Source organism: Anomaloglossus baeobatrachus, chromosome 5, assembly GCF_048569485.1.
Source record: "Anomaloglossus baeobatrachus isolate aAnoBae1 chromosome 5, aAnoBae1.hap1, whole genome shotgun sequence".
Taxonomy (NCBI): domain Eukaryota; kingdom Metazoa; phylum Chordata; class Amphibia; order Anura; family Aromobatidae; genus Anomaloglossus; species Anomaloglossus baeobatrachus.
The window spans coordinates 490,432,342-490,451,348 of record NC_134357.1 but is presented as its reverse complement, the minus strand read 5'-3'; the positions used below and the strand labels follow the sequence as shown (position 1 = coordinate 490,451,348).

The 19,007-nt window shown below is 47.6% G+C and overlaps 1 protein-coding gene across 6 annotated transcripts in view; it reads right to left on the bottom strand.

Annotated features, from left to right (window-relative positions):
- AATK (apoptosis associated tyrosine kinase) overlaps window positions 1-16,991 on the bottom strand; it is a 173,014-nt gene extending 156,023 nt beyond the window's left edge. For 5 of the 6 annotated variants that reach the window (XM_075350718.1, XM_075350720.1, XM_075350719.1 and 2 more), the window contains exon 1: window positions 16,599-16,991. In XM_075350718.1, coding sequence (XP_075206833.1) covers window positions 16,599-16,674 — 76 coding nt within the window. In that variant the 5' untranslated portion in view covers window positions 16,675-16,991. Of the gene's footprint in view, window positions 1-16,191 lie in introns of all 6 variants that reach the window. The other variant, XM_075350723.1, reaches the window with a different exon arrangement.
- Window positions 16,992-19,007: the final 2,016 nt, after the last annotated feature.

Here is a 19,007-nt window from a genome sequence, read left to right as displayed (position 1 = left end):
TGTATTGGCGAATTGGTATTTCCCAGGGTGACGTGCCCCGGGGGCTTGGGTAATAGTGACGTCCTATTTTTGGAGCATGGGGATCGAATTTTGGATCCAGAAATCAAAAATGGATAAAGTGGGGGCAGGCGGGTTCGTTTAGGGAAGGTTATGGCATCAGGTATGTGCCATTGGCAGTGCGTTTGAGCTTTGCAAAGGTCCACCCGAGTCAGGATGGCCCATTGTTATGTCTCGAGGACGGGTCTTTTTGTCCAGATATTAGTTCATTAGTGTTTTGTGGGCATGTTTGAAATCATTGGGTCTGGTTGGCGAGGTTTGCGTTGCATTCTTTTCGTCTTGGGACGGCAGTGGAAACCTCTGGGTGTGGTCTCCCTGCTAAGACAGTTAAACAGATTGGTCGATGGAAGTCTCAGCGTTGTAAGTCGTGGGTTCGCAATGTTTCAGGGGCAATTGATCGGAAGACTGGTTCTGATGGAGGAGGGGGTGGGGGGGGTGTCATTCTTTGGGGTGGTATTGGAGCTACTTGGTAATTTTGTTAGTGCTTTGTTTTTCAGACACCCCCCCCCCCCCCCCGTTTTTCCAGCCTGGTCTGGATCTTGGGCCATTCTAATGTGTGCTGGGGAACACAGAGAGCGGATACGAGAAGGAACAGGAGACAGCTAAATTTTGTCGGAGGGATAGGGCTCCTGTCGGATGGGTTGGAATCAGGGGTATGGGGTGGAATACGGTGTTGCAGGGGGTGCATAACTATGCTCATTTGGGCAGGCCCCCTGACATTTTGGTTTTACGCGTCGAGGGACCTATTTGGGTGAGCGGCTTTCTCGGACTTTGATAAAGATACTAAGCATGACTTGTTGCGGTTATGGGTGTCTTTTCCAGGCGTGATAATTGTGTGGTGGGACATTGTTCCAAGAAGGGTTTGGGCGGAAAGCATGGTCTGTGGAGAAGCTGAATAAGGTGCGGGTGAAAGTTAATAGGGTTATATCAAAAAATTTGGGGGCTGCAACGTGGGAGTCGCAGCTCGGCTTTTTGAGCTGGAGCGAGAGGATGACGAATTTTGGTAGGCGGATGGGGTGCATTTGAATGCAGTACGGATTGATTGTGGGCACTTGGATTGCAGGGAGGTATTGAGCGAGCTTTTCTATTGAGGGGGGGTCTCAGGCACTTGAAGGTTATCAAGGTGCCCTCGTTGTGGCAGGTTTTTGGTGGGTCCTTGAAGTTGGTTCTAAATTGGTTCGGGGAACCCATCCGGGTATGGATCCCCTCATTGGCAGAATGGTTGGTCACCTGGTGATTTTTGGGGGATCCCGACGGGGTATGTCGGGGCCCCCGTGGGTGTTTTTGGTGGTTAATGAAGGAATAACCCTTACACTTTGGTGCTCCTGAGCCAGTGTGGGTAACGGCTGGGAGCAATTTGGTTATATGGCTTGGTTATGGGAATCACCAGGGTTTTTAGCTTCAAGGACCTTACCACAATGCAAAATTTTACATGTTATGTATTTGTTTAATAAATGGCTGCTATGGCCAAAATTATCCAAAGATAAATTGGTGTCTGAGTGGTTATTAGCAGATAAGGGGGAATTGGAAAAGGGGTGTGTGTGCCTAATTTTGGCCGGAATCTACAATTCCAGGGTCAAGAATGGCCGGAGCACTGACCCCCCCCCCTCCCCCCGGGCATGTGTGGAGGCCAGCATGACACTGATTGGAGTGGAGGTCATGATGTCACGGGTAGGGGAGGGGGAGTAAGTCAGGGTATAGTAAAAAGGTGAAGCTGGGGGAGGAGCGGCACTTTTCCCGCTCTGGGACACCAGTGAGAGTCCCACCCGCCCTCCCTAAAGACTTTGAGTTCGCAATGGGCTGCAAGTTTTGTGGGAGGCGATATGGAAGTTTATCGGGTCGTAGTGGCCTGGTGGCAGGTTTTTGGTGGGTCCTTGAAGTTGGTTCTAAATTGGTTCGGGGAACCCATCCGGGTATGGATCCCCTCATTGGCAGAATGGTTGGTCACCTGGTGATTTTTGGGGGATCCCGACGGGGTATGTCGGGGCCCCCCGTGGGTGTTTTTGGTGGTTAATGAAGGAATAACCCTTACACTTTGGTGCTCCTGAGCCAGTGTGGGTAACGGCTGGGAGCAATTTGGTTATATGGCTTGGTTATGGGAATCACCAGGGTTTTTAGCTTCAAGGACCTTACCACAATGCAAAATTTTACATGTTATGTATTTGTTTAATAAATGGCTGCTATGGCCAAAATTATCCAAAGATAAATTGGTGTCTGAGTGGTTATTAGCAGATAAGGGGGAATTGGAAAAGGGGTGTGTGTGCCTAATTTTGGCCGGAATCTACAATTCCAGGGTCATGCAATGCCCCGAACATGAAGTAAGTTACAGTGAATCAGGAAAACATTTCTACATGGAGGTATTTGCTAATATTATTAATATTACACCTGCTACATATTGGGATAGGATCTTGGAGATGGGAATAACCCTTTAAGATGATAATGACAAAAACTACTGCTGTTTGCAAAAAATAAGACCTTTATTGACCAAAAAATAAAAAAAAAGTTATAGCTCTTGGAACCAGACCAGCCAGCAACCAATCATGGCACATCTTTCATACCTTACAGTGCCCTTGAGAAAAGAAAGCTGGACTCTGATTGGTTGCTATGGGCAACAAAGACAGCTTTACCTTTATACAGTAGGCCTCATTTGGCAAAATCTGCACATGTTGCCCATAGTGACCAATTAGAGCTCAGCTTTATTTTTTTAAACAGCTATAGAACGGTCAAAGCTGCGTTTTGATTGGTTGCTATGAGCAACAAACAAAGTTTTTCTTTTAGATCACTTTTCCTAAATCTATGAACCCACAGGCACTACATAGTTGAGTTCTCACTGAGACATGTCTCGTGTGTCCGGGATTAGGAAATGCCCCCTGACCCGCCTGTTTCCTCATTCACTAGCGCCTATTAATAGAAGCATAGGCAGACACTTCCAGGGCGGATGTTTATCTGACAAGCCTGGCGGCTTCTAGGCTTAAGAGTAGTAACACCGTGAGGTGCTGAGTCAAACGAGGGCCTGCAGTCCTATGCAAAAGTAAATTTCGAAAAGGGTTAGATGCTTTCCATGTGTATGCCCTTGTACAGGGGCAGTGACATGGTTCACCTCTGTGCTTGAAGGAGAATCAGGGAGCTCAACAGAAGAAATCTTATAACTGATTAGAAATCTATTGGGGGGTCGGGTAGACCCCCCTATTTTATAAGGGATGAGATTAGACTGGAGGTTATAACCACAGTCACCTATGTCCATAAAACATGAAAAGTTCAGGAAGATGAGTTAATTAAGTTTTTATACTCTGCTATTGTGGCGCCCCTGACCTGGTCAGGCACCACTGAGTACTGCACCCATGCTGGGGACAGTACAACACAGGTAATCCAGAAGGCTGACAGGGGTGTGGAACACAGGCGCATAGTAATCAGCTCTCACACATGTACCCATGAGAGGACCCCTGGGGATCCCAGGAGGGGGAAAAGCCTTGACCTTCACTGGAATAGTGGAGGGGGCCAAAAGCCTCCATCTCCTCTCAAGGGGTGTGGTAAGAGAGTCTGGTTGCTAGGTGGCGTAGGCAAGAACAGGAGAGGAGGGGCAGTGAGTCAGTTAGAGCAGAACTCCATAGGGCTCAGTGAGGAGCAGACCTGTGGGGCTGTTGCTGTCTAACAGCGCCCGCGCAGTGGCTACTGACGGGGGAGAACGGTCACCTAGGAGGGCTACCCGAAATCCATCTTCAGCTAAAGAAAGGGCACGGAGTGGGAAGTAAGGAGACTGCTAGGGAGAACCAGGCCCAAACGGGCGGCAGATCCCGGAGCGGGGATAGATCCACCTTTCCTCGCTAAACCTGCCGGTGTGGGGCTCTCAAAGCCCACGCCACAACACCACAAAAGCCGCAGCCACGTAGCCACAGTTAGGGCCCATAGGTCACAGGAGGCAAGCAGCTGGAGTGATCTGGCCCAGGCGACAAGCAAACGGCAAACGAAGGGGAGAGAGGCTTCAGCAACTTCCCTGGGTGACCCCCATAGGGACTCAAAGTCGGGGTTACCCCAAACCACCAAGGGCTAAGGAAGGCGAGTTAGTAGTCACCCTCACAAGTCAGCCTGAAGGATACCTGGTTCCAGCCTGGTTCATCCCAGCTACGCCCGGGTTACTCACCCTGCCATCTGAAGTGAGTAAAAACCCTGAAAGACATCCTGCCTGTGTTGAGTCATTCTGCGCCTTGTGGTACTACGCACCTACACCGGGCCCTGGGGCTTGCCTCACTCTCAGGAGGCTATTCCAACTAACTGCACACACCATCAGCCCCAGGCGTCCCTCAACCTGCAGTGGCGGTCCCCACTGACCGCAATACTGAGAGTGGCGTCACGACAAATAGAAGATTCTCCTACCGGTGACAAGATCCAGCTGAGTGGAGTCCCTGAAGGTAATGCACCGACACTACACATGTGGGGCTTCACATCTGGCGTCACGAACAGGATAAGGACTAGACCTGTTCAGACAGGTGACCATGTGCCTGGGCGGTCCGCTTGAAAAATTGGAAGCGCCGCCATATTGCCACCATGAAAAGCGCGCTGAAAAACAACAGCAGCCCGCGCTGGAAGAAGTTACCGCCCACGAAGAGGTGTGGCTACCCAGAGATCCCCTGCAGAGTTCTGACCTCGCTTGTGAAGAGAGCGGAAGCGTCCAGAGACGTCGGGACAGAAAGGGAGCCACAAGCCTGCTGTTGGGAGAGGAGCTGCTGAAAGAGGCAGGGCAGAAACTGAACAGCTTGCTATTAGAGGCAACGGCGAGTCCACAGCTGGAGAGTCGTGCAGAAGAGGGCGCAGAAGAAATGGCGTCTGACCGCAGAAACCCAGAACCGGGCTCCGCTGCCTGGTGGTATCGGGAGCTGGCCCAGTTCTGCGACCGACTGGAGACCCGGGTCGTGGAGCAGATCCGAGAAGAACGCATGGAACTTCTGGAGATGGCTGCTGCGGTTCAGGCCTATGAGAGGGGAACCGCACGACGAGTGCCAGACCGGACGGCGACGACTCAGACCCCGATGCTGCCACCGATGGGTGAGTCCAGTATTACCCCTGCCGGCCCGGATGCCCCGACCCCTGCTGCCACGCCCGCGGTCCCTGAAGAGGCGCCCGGCGCGGCGACGCTGAGCCAGGCCGCAGCCACGCCAGGTGCGGCCCGCCAAGACCCGGCCGCCGCAGCGATGCCCTGCTCGGCCCGCCAAGCCCCGGCCGCCGCAGCAATGCCCTGCTCGGCCCGCCAAGCCCCGGCCGCCGCAGCGATGCCCTGCTCGGCCCGCCAAGCCCCGGCCGCCGCAGCGATGCCCTGCTCGGCCCACCAAGACCCGGTCCCTGCAGCGACGCCCAGCCCAGCCTGCACCGATTCCATCGCGACAGCGACGCCGATCCAGGCCGCCGCCAAACAGGGCGCGGCCCGCCAAGACCAGGCCGCCGCCAAACAGGGCGCGGCCCGCCAAGACCAGGTCGCCGCCATACAGGGCGCGGCCCGCCAAGAGATTGCATCACCATTTACCCCGGCCTGCAAGGCCAGAGCAGACACCGCTCCCCAGTCCAAAGAGGTCCCTGCTGGAAAGCCCACGCTGGGGGAGGACCCCGAATACTGGCGGCTGAAGGCTGACATGGAGGCCAAGTTTCCACAATGGTTGGTGGACCGGTACATGCTCCCTCCGCATACCCCCAAGAGGATTCCAGCAACCCCTGCAGCAACCACGCCAAAGAGTCCCCCGCCTGGGCCTGCTGAAGAAAGCCCATCCCCAGCACTGCCACCAAAGGAGTGCCAAGAAGAACTAAGGGGGAGAGGAGGCCAGGAAGCTGAGGAGCTGACTCCGGAGCCACCAGCAGTGGATCCATACTCAGAGCCGGAGATGTTGCCCTATTCCCGTTGGGATGAGGAAGACCTGACACCGTCCGCTGACGAAGATCTGCCTAAAAGTCTCACCTGGGAGCTTGTAAGCTGCACTTCGCAGAATCCAGCCCGCAAGACAAGGCGTCGCAACAGAACAGCGCTGTCCCCTGCACCACAGTCTCCAGAGCAGAGAGAAGTCACAGCCAGAGACCTACAGGAGAAAAGGTTCCTGAGAAGAGCCAAAGCCCAGGTCAGAGGACCCCTTTGCAGAGGAGTAGTAGAGGATTTCAATTTGAGAAGTGGATATGGATTCATTGTAGCACCTGGTGTGAAGGAATGGGATATTTGTCAACCGAAGAGATGTGAACGCTCATCTGCCTAGAGGACACCCTGGCAGAAACTTAAAGATGGGAAATACAGTACAATTCACTATGCATGAAGGCGAAAGAGGATTGTATGCGCTTGATGTAGTGCCATGTCCCAAGGAAGAAAGAAAAGACAAGGAACCTACAGATGAAACTACCTCAGACGACGACAAAGAGCAAGAAAGCAGCAGGTGCCGCAGCCCAACAGGCCAAAGCCCTGGTGAAATGGAAGAGTAAAGGAAAGTAAGAAGTTCAGCAGTTAGAAAGTTAAAGTTTTGAAAAAGTTTGTTTTGCAACGTTTTAAAGTTCAAGAATGTGCCCACAAAAACTATTGTGAGAAAAACCATAAACCTTAAGGCTATGAACTGGCTATAGCCACAAACTCTCGCAGTGTAAATAGTTACACCAGAGGGCACCACCGCCACCAGAGTCAGCCTGTTTAGGGGCTTGGCTCGTCTGCAACCAGGAGGAGCCCGTCCGTATATAGGGCCTTGGCTCACCTGCGACCAGAGAGCATGCCTGTTTATGGGGCCTGGCTCTCCACCACAAAGAGGGTACCTGGTCAGCACCAACTGTGAAGGCCGCCTCTGCATCCTGCCAGAAGAGGCTGAAGGCGCGGATCCACCAGGCCAGGTATACCCTGAAACCACCAGCCCATGAAAGCCGCCTCTACATCCTGCCAGAAGTGGCTGAAGTCGCGGCCAACGTGAAAGGGTTTTGGGTGGGTTAACGGACTTGTGGGTGGAGGGTGGTGATGTATGGTACCTGGTGCTTTTAAAAATGTTTTACATGTTTTAATGTTTTATGCATTTTAAAATGTTGTCTTGCAGCCCGAGGACGTGCTGGTGATAACTAAGGGGGAATGTGGCGCCCCTGACCTGGTCAGGCACCACTGAGTACTGCACCCATGCTGGGGACAGTACAACACAGGTAATCCAGAAGGCTGACAGGGGTGTGGAACACAGGCGCATAGTAATCAGCTCTCACACATGTACCCATGAGAGGACCCCTGGGGATCCCAGGAGGGGGAAAAGCCTTGACCTTCACTGGAATAGTGGAGGGGGCCAAAAGCCTCCATCTCCTCTCAAGGGGTGTGGTAAGAGAGTCTGGTTGCTAGGTGGCGTAGGCAAGAACAGGAGAGGAGGGGCAGTGAGTCAGTTAGAGCAGAACTCCATAGGGCTCAGTGAGGAGCAGACCTGTGGGGCTGTTGCTGTCTAACAGCGCCCGCGCAGTGGCTACTGACGGGGGAGAACGGTCACCTAGGAGGGCTACCCGAAATCCATCTTCAGCTAAAGAAAGGGCACGGAGTGGGAAGTAAGGAGACTGCTAGGGAGAACCAGGCCCAAACGGGCGGCAGATCCCGGAGCGGGGATAGATCCACCTTTCCTCGCTAAACCTGCCGGTGTGGGGCTCTCAAAGCCCACGCCACAACACCACAAAAGCCGCAGCCACGTAGCCACAGTTAGGGCCCATAGGTCACAGGAGGCAAGCAGCTGGAGTGATCTGGCCCAGGCGACAAGCAAACGGCAAACGAAGGGGAGAGAGGCTTCAGCAACTTCCCTGGGTGACCCCCATAGGGACTCAAAGTCGGGGTTACCCCAAACCACCAAGGGCTAAGGAAGGCGAGTTAGTAGTCACCCTCACAAGTCAGCCTGAAGGATACCTGGTTCCAGCCTGGTTCATCCCAGCTACGCCCGGGTTACTCACCCTGCCATCTGAAGTGAGTAAAAACCCTGAAAGACATCCTGCCTGTGTTGAGTCATTCTGCGCCTTGTGGTACTACGCACCTACACCGGGCCCTGGGGCTTGCCTCACTCTCAGGAGGCTATTCCAACTAACTGCACACACCATCAGCCCCAGGCGTCCCTCAACCTGCAGTGGCGGTCCCCACTGACCGCAATACTGAGAGTGGCGTCACGACAAATAGAAGATTCTCCTACCGGTGACAAGATCCAGCTGAGTGGAGTCCCTGAAGGTAATGCACCGACACTACACATGTGGGGCTTCACACTATCAAGACATCCCCTATATCAACCAGTCGCTTTACAAAAATGTCCATACTGACCCTTTTTTGATTTTGGAAGTGTCCGCCGGGGAAAAATTCATCTTCCCTATGGCTGAAATGACAACTAGGGTACCTTCTCCATATCAGCTTTACTCCAGGGGTCCCACCAACTAATGAAGGGCTGTCTACTACATGGCATCAGGGTGTACCATCTGCATGGTGTTAACACAACTAATAATTAGTAAAAAAAAAAAAGTGTTTCTCCAAATTAATCATAGAATGCCACTTTTATTGATACCTGCAGTCTCAGAATTAATCACTCCTCCATAATAAATGTCTCTAAGTACTTAGTAGAGCCCCTCTGGCTGTTATAACCTGCTGGGGCCATGATACATAGCAGGACCCCAGCTTCTGACAGGTTACTGAGGAATCTTAGCCCGATTCCTCATGGGCAACGGCCGACAGTTCACTAATATTCTTGGGTTGTCGGGAGAGTGGCCTCAACAGTTAAGAGAAGAGATGCTTGCACAAACACGAATATCATACAAGATATAAAGCAGTGAATTTTCCTAGAGTTGAAAACATAATTAACAAGTTCTAAGTTGTAGGAATTTTGGCTCCACTACCTGTACATGGTAGAAAGAGGAACATTTCACTGACTGCCACCAGATTACTGAGGAACCAGGTGATCAGAGACCTCAAAGTGACTCCAGAAGCCCTGCAGCTAGATACGGTGGCAGTAGGCTCTGAGTTTTCAGATTTAACTGTAAGGGGTACTTTGCACACTACGACATCGCAGGTGCGATGTCGGTGGGGTCATTTCAAAAGTGACGCACTTCCTGCGTCGCTCTCGACATCGTAGTGTGTAAATCCTAGATGACACGATTAACGAGCGCAAAATCATCGTAATTGTATCATCGGTGTAGCGTCAGCGAATTCCATAATTACGCTGACGCGACGGTCCGATGTTGTTCCTCGCTCCTGCGGCAGCACACATCGCTGTGTGTGAAGCCGCAGGAGCGAGGAACACCACCTTACCTGCGGCCGGCCGCAATGCGGAAGGAAGGAGGTGGGCGGGATGTTTACATCTCGCTCATCTCCACCCCTCCGCTCCTATTGGCCGTCTGCCGTGTGACGTCACAGTGACGCCGCACGACCCGCCCCCTTATAATAAGGAGGCGGTTCGCCGGCCAGAGCGACGTCGCACGACAGGTGAGTGCATGTGAAGCAGCCGTAGCGATAATATTCGCTAAGGCAGCTATCACAATATCGCAGCTGCGACGGGGGCGGGGAATATCGCGCTCGGCATCGCAGCATCGGCTTGCAATGTCGTAGTGTGCAAAGTACCCCCAAGACAGATTCCAAATGCTGAAGAAGATTTCCATGCCCAAACTTCAAACATTACCTTTATAGACCCAAAAGCACAAGAAAAGCCAGTTCCAATATGCTTAAAACCATAAAAGTATTCTTACCCTGTGAACTTTGCCACATTTTTTTCACGTAACACAAGGAAACTTAAAGGGAACCTGTCAGGTGCAATGTACACCCAGAACCACGAGCAGTTCTGCTTATTACTAATCCCTGCCTAACAGTCCCTGTATCTAGTAGCATAGATAAAGAGATCTTTAGAAAAAGTATTTCTAAAGGTTTTTTATTATATGCTAATGAGGCCAGCGACTAGTCACAAGGGCGTAATATCCTCGACTAGTCCGACTTCTTAGCATGCTACCATGCCCCTGTGGGCATACTAACATGCTAATGAATGTGCAGCAACGTGCACATTCCTCACTGTTCATGGCGGCTGGCGGAAGATGAATGTGCAGTGCGCATGATCCGGAGTACCCGAGGCTTCCGATCATGCACTAAACTGATGTCGGGTGTAAGGTTCCTGGCTTCAGTGAGGTACAGTGCACATGACTGGAAGTGCTGAGGACTCAGGATCATGCGCAGTGCGCATCCATCCTCCGCCGACCGCCATGAACAGTGAGGTATGTGCGGCGTCGCTGCATATTCATTAGCATGTTAGTATGCCCACAGGGGCGTTCTACCATACTATATGGGGAGACTAGCTAAGGCTAAGGGGAGAAACGCCCTTGGGACTAGTCCCCATGCTCATTAGCATAAGATAAAAGATCTTTAGAAATATTTTTTCGAAAGATCTCTTTATCTATGCTAGTGTATACAGGGACGGTAAGGCAGGGATTAGTAATATGCACCCAGAACTGCTCATGGTTCTGGGTGCATATTACACCTGACAGGTTCCCTATAAGGCCTTGTTCACACACTGCAGTTTTACCCATGTTTTTTCTGCAGAAATTTCTGCAGAAAATGGTTGTAACCTTTCTGCAGACATTCCCCAGCAAAACCTATGGAAAAAAAAAATAGCTGTGCGCACAGTGCGTTTTTTTCTCAAGGACATTCTTTCTGCAGAATTTCTTGAGACCCCACTCCTGGAAGAAGCGCTACACAGTGCGAAACGTGCGTCGGAGAGGGTGCGGGACGCCACTAATCACATTCATTAACCTCCTGTAGGTATCTTTTGGTATTTTTAGTCTCTTTGATCTTTTGAGCCATTGTAATTGCTCCATACACACACTTGTGTTGTTATTTATTATTAATTATTTTTATAGAGGCCATCATAACTTTTTCTATACGGGGTGATGTGTTTTTGTGAATTCTTTTTGTGATCCGTATTATTCTTTGTGGTGTTCTCAATATAATAACATTTATAACAATATTTAATATGTATTTACCCTTTAAGGGGTTTTCTTCCTTGAAGACATACATCCTGTTTCTATTTTTAATATTTTTATGAATAAAAGTTAATTTTTATATGAATCTTTTCTATTTATTGGTGATTTTTAGAATTTCTTGAGAAAAAGAATAAGCATGTCACTTCTTTTGCATGTCACTTCTTTTCTGCAGGTACCTAAGTTTTTTGCCATAGATAATGGTAAAAAAATGCAGGGACCAACCTGCGGAAAAACCGCACCAAAACCGCACAAAAGAAGAGGCACGAGCAGTTCTGGGTGCATATTGCTAATCCTTGCCGAACTGTCCCAGTATCTACGCAGTAGCATAGATAAAGAGATCTTTAGAAAAGTATTTCTAAATATCCTTTATGATATGCTAATGAGGCCAGTGACTAGTCGCAAGGGCGTTAGTTCTCTTGGCTAGCTGTCCCCCTTAGTATGTAAGCACGCCCCTGTGGGCGTACTAACACGCTAATGAATGTGAAGCATCAGAGGGATGGTCGCGCTCACCTGCTGCCAACGGGCCCGACGCTGGATTTCAGCTGAATGCGCATGATCCCCTGATTTCTGGTCATGTGCACTATGAAGCCGGGTGTATGCGTCCCAGCTTCAAACAGGTGTAGTGTGCATTACCGAAGTGTCTGGGACCTCTGATCATGTGCACTCACTCTATGCCCAGCGTTCTGAGGTGGTGCAATGGAGACAGGTACGCGTGTCAGTGCTGATGATGACGCTGGGCATTGAATAGCATGCTAGTACGCGCCTGTGGGCATGCTAACATGCTAAGAGGGCAGAATGAGCGCAGGAACTAACACCCTTGTGACTAGTCCCTATGCTCATTAGCATATCATAAAAGAGCTATTCAAATTACTTTTTCTAACAATCTATTTATGTATGCTACTAAATACAGGGACAGTTAGTAAATTGAGTTCACCTGTGTGTGATTTATTCTCAGTATAACTACAGCGGTTCTGTGAAGGTCTCAGAAGTTTGTTTGAGAACATTAGGAATCAAACAGTATCATGAAAACAGAAGAACACACCAAACAGGTCAGGGATAAAGTCGTGGAGAAAAGTAAAGCAGGGTTAGGTTCTAAAAAAAAATAACCTAAGCTCTGAACATCTTATGCAGCACTGTTCAGTCCATCGTCAAAAAATGGATGGAGTGTGGCACAACTGAAAACCTAACAAGACATGGCCGTCCACCTAACATGACATCCCAAGCAAGGAGATCACTAATTTGAGAAGCAGCCTAAAGGCTTATGGTCACTCTGGAAGAGTTGCAGAGATCCACAGCTCAGGGGGGAGAATCTGTCCACAGAACTTTTAGGGCCATGATTACACTTTCAGTATATGGTCAGTATTTTACATTAGTATTTGTAAACCAAAATCAGGAGTGAGTGACAAATGCTGAAGTGGTATCCATGGTTCTATTAGGGGTACTTTGCACACTACGACATCGCAAGCCGATGGTAGCGATGCCGAGTGCGATAGTCCCCGCCCCCGTCGCAGCTGCGATATCTTGTGATCGCTGCCGTAGCGAACATTATCGCTACGGCAGCTTGACATGCACTCACCTGCCCTGCGACGTCGCTCTGGCCGGTGACCCGCCTCCTTTCTAAGGGGGTGGGTCGTGCGGCGTCACAGCGACGTCACACGGCAGGTGGCCAATAGAAGCGGAGGGGCGGAGATGAGCGGGACGTAAACATCCCGCCCACCTCCGTCCTTCCGCATAGCCAGCGTGAGCCGCGGTGACGCAGGTAAGCTTGATGTTCCTCGCTCCTACGGCTTCTCACACAGCGATGTGTGCTGCCGCAGGAACGAGGAACAACATCGTACCATCGCTGCCGCGCAATTATGAAAATGTCGGACACTACACCGATGATACGATTACGACGCCTTTGCGCTCGTTAATTGTATCAAAAAACGCTTTACACACTACGATATCGACAGCAACGCTGGATGTGCGTCACTTTCGATTTGACCCCACCGACATCGCAGCTGCGATGTCGTAGTGTGCAAAGTACCCCTTAGACTTTTTCTCTGCTTGTTCAGATCCTGATTTTGGTTTACAAATACGGATGTAAAATACTGACCAAATACTGAACATGTTCACGGCCTTATTCATACACTCCTCAAATTTGACCTTTATGGAAGAGTGGCAAGAAGAAAGCCAATATTGAAAGCAAGACATAAGAAGTCCCGTTTGCAGTTTTCAAAAAGCCATGTAGAGGACACAGCGAGCATTTGAAGAATGTGTTCTGGTCAGATGAGACCAAAGTTGAACTTTTTGGGCTAAATGCAAAACACAGTGTGACAGAAAACTAATACTGCACATCACCCTGAATACACCATCCCCACCATCAGACATGGTGGTGGCAGCATCATGCTGTGGAGAGGCTTTTCTTCAGAAGGGACAGGAAAGCTGGTCAGAGATGAAGAAAAGATGAATGGAGAGGAATAAGGAGGAAAACCTGTAAGATGGGGCATAGGTTCACCTTCCAGCAACAACCCTAAACATCCTGCCGGAGCTACAATGGATGGTTTAGGTCAAAACATATCCATGTGTGTGAATGACCCTGTCACAGTCCAGACCTAAATCACATTGGGAATCTGTGTCAAGACTTGAAAATTGCTGTTTACAGACGTCTCATCTAATCTATGTTATTTTGCAAAGAAGAATGGGTGAATATGTCAGCCTCTAGAGTCTAGATGTACAACGCTGGTGGAGACAGAGCCCAAAAGACTAGCAGCAGTAATTGCAATGAGAGGTGGTACTACAAAGCATTGACTCAGGGGCTGAATACAAATGCACGTCCCGATTTTTAGATTTATATTTTTTAAATATTTAGAAAACCATGTCTCATTTCCTTTACACTTCACAAATACTTCCTTTTTTGGATACTACTTAAAATCCATTAAAGTTTGTAGGTGTAACGCGAAAACAATGCCAAAAAGTTCATGGGGTTAAAATACTTTTTGAAGTAACTGTACATGGCAGTATAACTAAATTATATACATAGTAGTATAGCTACACTATATAAATGGCTGTATAACTACATTCTATACATAGCAGTATAATTACATCATATACATGGCAGTATAATTACATCATATACATGGCAGTATAATTACATCATATACATGGCAGTATAATTACATCATATACATGGCAGTATAATTACATTATATACATGGCGGAATAGCTATATTATATACATGGCAGTATAATTACATCATATACATGGCAGTATAATTACATCATATACATGGCAGTATAATTACATTATATACATGGCGGAATACCTATATTATATACATGGCAGTATAATTACATCATATACATGGCAGTATAATTACATTATATACATGGCGGAATAGCTATATTATATACATGGCAATATAATTACATCATATACATGGCAGTATAATTACATCATATACATGGCAGTATAATTACATTATATACATGGCGGAATAGCTATATTATATACATGGCAGTATAATTACATCATATACATGGCAGTATAATTACATCATATACATGGCAGTATAATTACATCATATACATGGCAGTATAATTACATTATATACATGGCGGAATAGCTATATTATATACATGGCAGTACAATTACATTATATACATGGCAGTATAGCTACAACATACTGTATACATGGCTATATAGCTATATAATATAAATGCCAGTATAACTACACTATAAACATGTCAATATAACTACACTATATACATGGCACTATAGCTACATTATATACATGGCAGTATAGCTACATTATATACATGGCAGTGTAGCTACACTATATACATAGCAGTGTAACTACATTATATACACGGCAGTATAACTACACTATATGCATGGCAGTATAGCTATATAGCTATATTATATACATGGCAGTATAGTTACAACATATACATAGATATATAGCTATATTATATACATGGCAGTATAACTACACTATATAAATGGCAGTATAACTACATTATATACACGGCAGGATAGCTATATTATATAAATGGCAGTATAACTACACTATATACATGGCAGGATAACTATATTATATACATGGCAGTATAACTACATTATATACACGGCAGTATAACTACAATATATGCATAGCAGTATAGCTATATTATATACATGGCAGTATTAAATTATATACATGGCAGTATAGCTATATTATATACAAAGCAGTATAGTTACAACATATACATGGATATATAGCTATATTATATAAAAGGCAGTATAACTACATTATATACATGGCAGTATAGCTACATTATATACATGGCACTATAGCTACATTATATACATGGCAGGATATCTATATTATATACATGGCAGTATAACTACATTATATACATGGCAGTATAGCTACATTGTATACATGGCAGTATGACTACATTATATACATGGCAGGATATCTATATTATATACATGGCAGTATAACTACATTATATACATGGCAGGATAGCTATATTATATATACATGGCAGTATAGCACTATATACATGGCCATTATAGCTACATTATATACATGGCAGTATAGCTACATTATATACATGGCAGTATAGCTACATTATATATATGGTAGTATAACTACATTATATACATGGCAGTATAGCTACATTATATATATGGTAGTATAACTACATTATATACATGGCAGTATAACTACACTATATATATGGTAGTATAACTACATTATATACATGGCAGTATAACTACATTTTATATATGACAGTATGTCTACATTATATACATGGCAGTATAACTACATTATATACATGGCAGTATAACTACATTTTATATATGACAGTATGTCTATGTTATATAAATGGCAGTATAGCCACATTATATACATGGCAGTATGTCTATGTTATATAAATGGCAGTATAGCCACATTATATACATGGCAGTATAACTGGACTGTATACCTGGCACTATGAGTGTATTTGTAGTATATCAGCATATATATTAGGATGTCACAGTATATACCCTCAGTAGTACAGACTGTATAATCACAATAATGCCACATTGTTTTCCTCCCAGCACATTGTTTTTGTATCAGTGATGTGGAATCAGGACATGACAGCGAGGGCTCCAGTGTTTGGCTGTAAAATGAGGGGGAGGGGGATGATTACCTGGAATTGAGCTGATCCATCATCCATCCATCCCACAGACCCAGCAGGGCTGGCATGTCATGTCTGATCCTGGAGCACTCAGCACTTAATCCACATGTAATTGTGCAGCCCCCTCTACAGTGCCCAGGCCATAAGGAGCCCTCCCCAGCAGCTGCAATAGACTGCAACCCACCACAGGGGGCAATGACTGCAACAACCCTAAAAAAGCAGCCCAGAGCCAGCAGGTACCATCCAGACCTCTGCTCTCCAACCTCACAATCAATCCGCAGAAGGGAGGGTTATGCAGAAGGAGTGGGAGGGGAGTCTGGGAATCTGTCTCCAGAATATCTGGAGGGGGAGCAAACAAACCAAATTCTAATGCAAAGAAATAGAAGCATATCAAGAAAATAAAGGCTGCTCCAACTTACCAGAGTCAAAGTGGGAGCTAAAGCCAAAGCTGGGGGTGCAAAGGAAAGAGAAGAGCAGTGCAAATATCCATCCCATTGTCAGGCATTGGGCAAGGGGTAGTCACAGGAATGGGCAGCCCAGGATCAGTGCAGGGGGGATGCTGTGCAGGGCACTGGGGAGGTCTGCAGCAGCTGGCTTGGTCCTAGCATCCTTCACCAAGAGGTCCTGGTACCTCCTCAATGCCTTCTACTGATGCTGCAATGCAAGAAGTAGGATTGGAAATGCAGAAAAGACAGATGCATAGGGTAGAAGAGCTGTGCCAAGATGCCAGGGAGCTGTACCAGTGACTTGTGTATCCCTCTCTGCCTCACACACACCTACCTAATTCCTCCCATACACATTGCAAGCACAGTGCTCTCTGGTGTCCCCCAGCGGCGAAGCCTGGAACTGCAGCTTGGGACTGTAGATCTTTTTTTAGCACTGCACTGAGGGTTGTCTGACACCTGCACAAAAATGGCCCTGCTGGAAAAGAAGATGCAAATGAAGATTTTGGCACCCAGGTAAAAGACATATGCCAGTGCCGTCAGTGTAATTGCACATAGCCATAGTCTCTGTGTCAGCTGCAGAGATGCAGTCGTGATGTTAGCAGCAGAATCCCCCATTGCTCCATTGAAATGCATGTCCTATATAGCTGGATTAGTCACTTGTGTGTGCAGTGTGACTCAGCCCTCCTGTTCACACTGAGAGCAATGATTCCTGTGAATAGTATACTCCCACCCCCAATTTCAATGCTTCAATGCATTCCTATGGCGAGATGCACCTGCACACAGCTGTCCCTGCAGCTGCGACCCTGTGTGTGGTCATCTGATGTCATAGTGCAGAGAGGAGATCCACTGGACTGAAAATGTCATTACACAGTACCAGAACAGCTCATACCCATCCAGGTATGGACCAAAACAGCCAGGCATAGACACCAGGCATGGATCCAACAACGAGGCATGGACCCAACAACCAGGCATGGATCCAACAACAAAGCATGGACTTAACAACAAGGCATGGATCCAACAACAAGGCATGGACCCAACAACAAGGCATGGATCCAAGAACAACAACAACCAGGTATGGACTCAACAACCAGGCATAGACCCAAGGCATAGACCCAACAACAATGCATGGACCTAACAACAAGGCATGGACCTAACAACAAGGCATTGACCTAACAACCAGGCATGGACCCAACAACCAGGCATAGATCCAACACCAAGTCATGGATCCAACAACAAGGCATGGACCCAGCAACCATGAATGGATCCAACAACAACAACAAACAGGCATGGACTCAACAACCAGGTATGGACTAAAACAACCAGGTTTAGACCGAAGGCATCGACCCAACAACAAGGCATGAACCCAACAACAAGGCATGGACCTAACAATAAGGCATGGACCTAACAACAAGGCATGGACCTAACAACAAGGCATGGACCCAACAACCAGGCATGGACCCAACAACCAGGCATGGACCCAACAACCAGGCATAGATCCAACAACAAGGCATGGATCCAGCAACCAGGTATGGATCCAACAACAAGGCATGGACTCAACAACCAGGCATTAACTCAACAACCAGGAATGGACCTAACAACCAGGCATGGACTCAACAACTAAGAATGGACCCAACAACCAGACATGGACCCAACAACCAAACTTGGATAAAACTACCAGGCATGGACCCAACAACCAGACATGGATCCAACAACAAGGCATGGACCCAACAACAAGGAATGGACCCAGAAACCAGGCATTGATCCAACAACAAGGCATGGACACAATAACCAGGCATGGATTTAACAACCAGGAATTGACCCAACAACCTGGCATGGACCCGATAACCAGGCTTGGACTCAATAACCAGGCATGGACCCAACTACTAGGCATGGATACAACAACCAGGCATGGACTCAACAACCAGGCTTGGGCCCAACAACTGGACATGGACCCCATAGCCAGGCATGGACACAACAACCAGGCATGGACCAAACAAGACCTCTGAAGGCTCCTGTGATATCTGGCACCAGGAGGGTGATGTCAAAATGTAATTCATTATAACAGGCTGCTTTCTTCAATTGCTCCATAGTGTAGTTCTAGTGCTCATCTGCCCATTGTAGGGGCTTTCAGTAATTATAAGGGGTCAGCATCGAAACTCCGACCCATCTATGGCCATATGCACAGCAAGCATCGATGCTCTGCATGTCCTGATGCCTTTCTATAATAGCTGCGATGCTCTGCATGTCCTGACACCTTTTGATCATAGCTGCGATGCTCTGTGTGTTCTGACACCTTTCTATCATAGCTGCGATGCTCTGCGTATCCTGACATCTTTCTATCATAGCTGTGATGCTCTGTGTATCCTGACACCTTTCTATCAT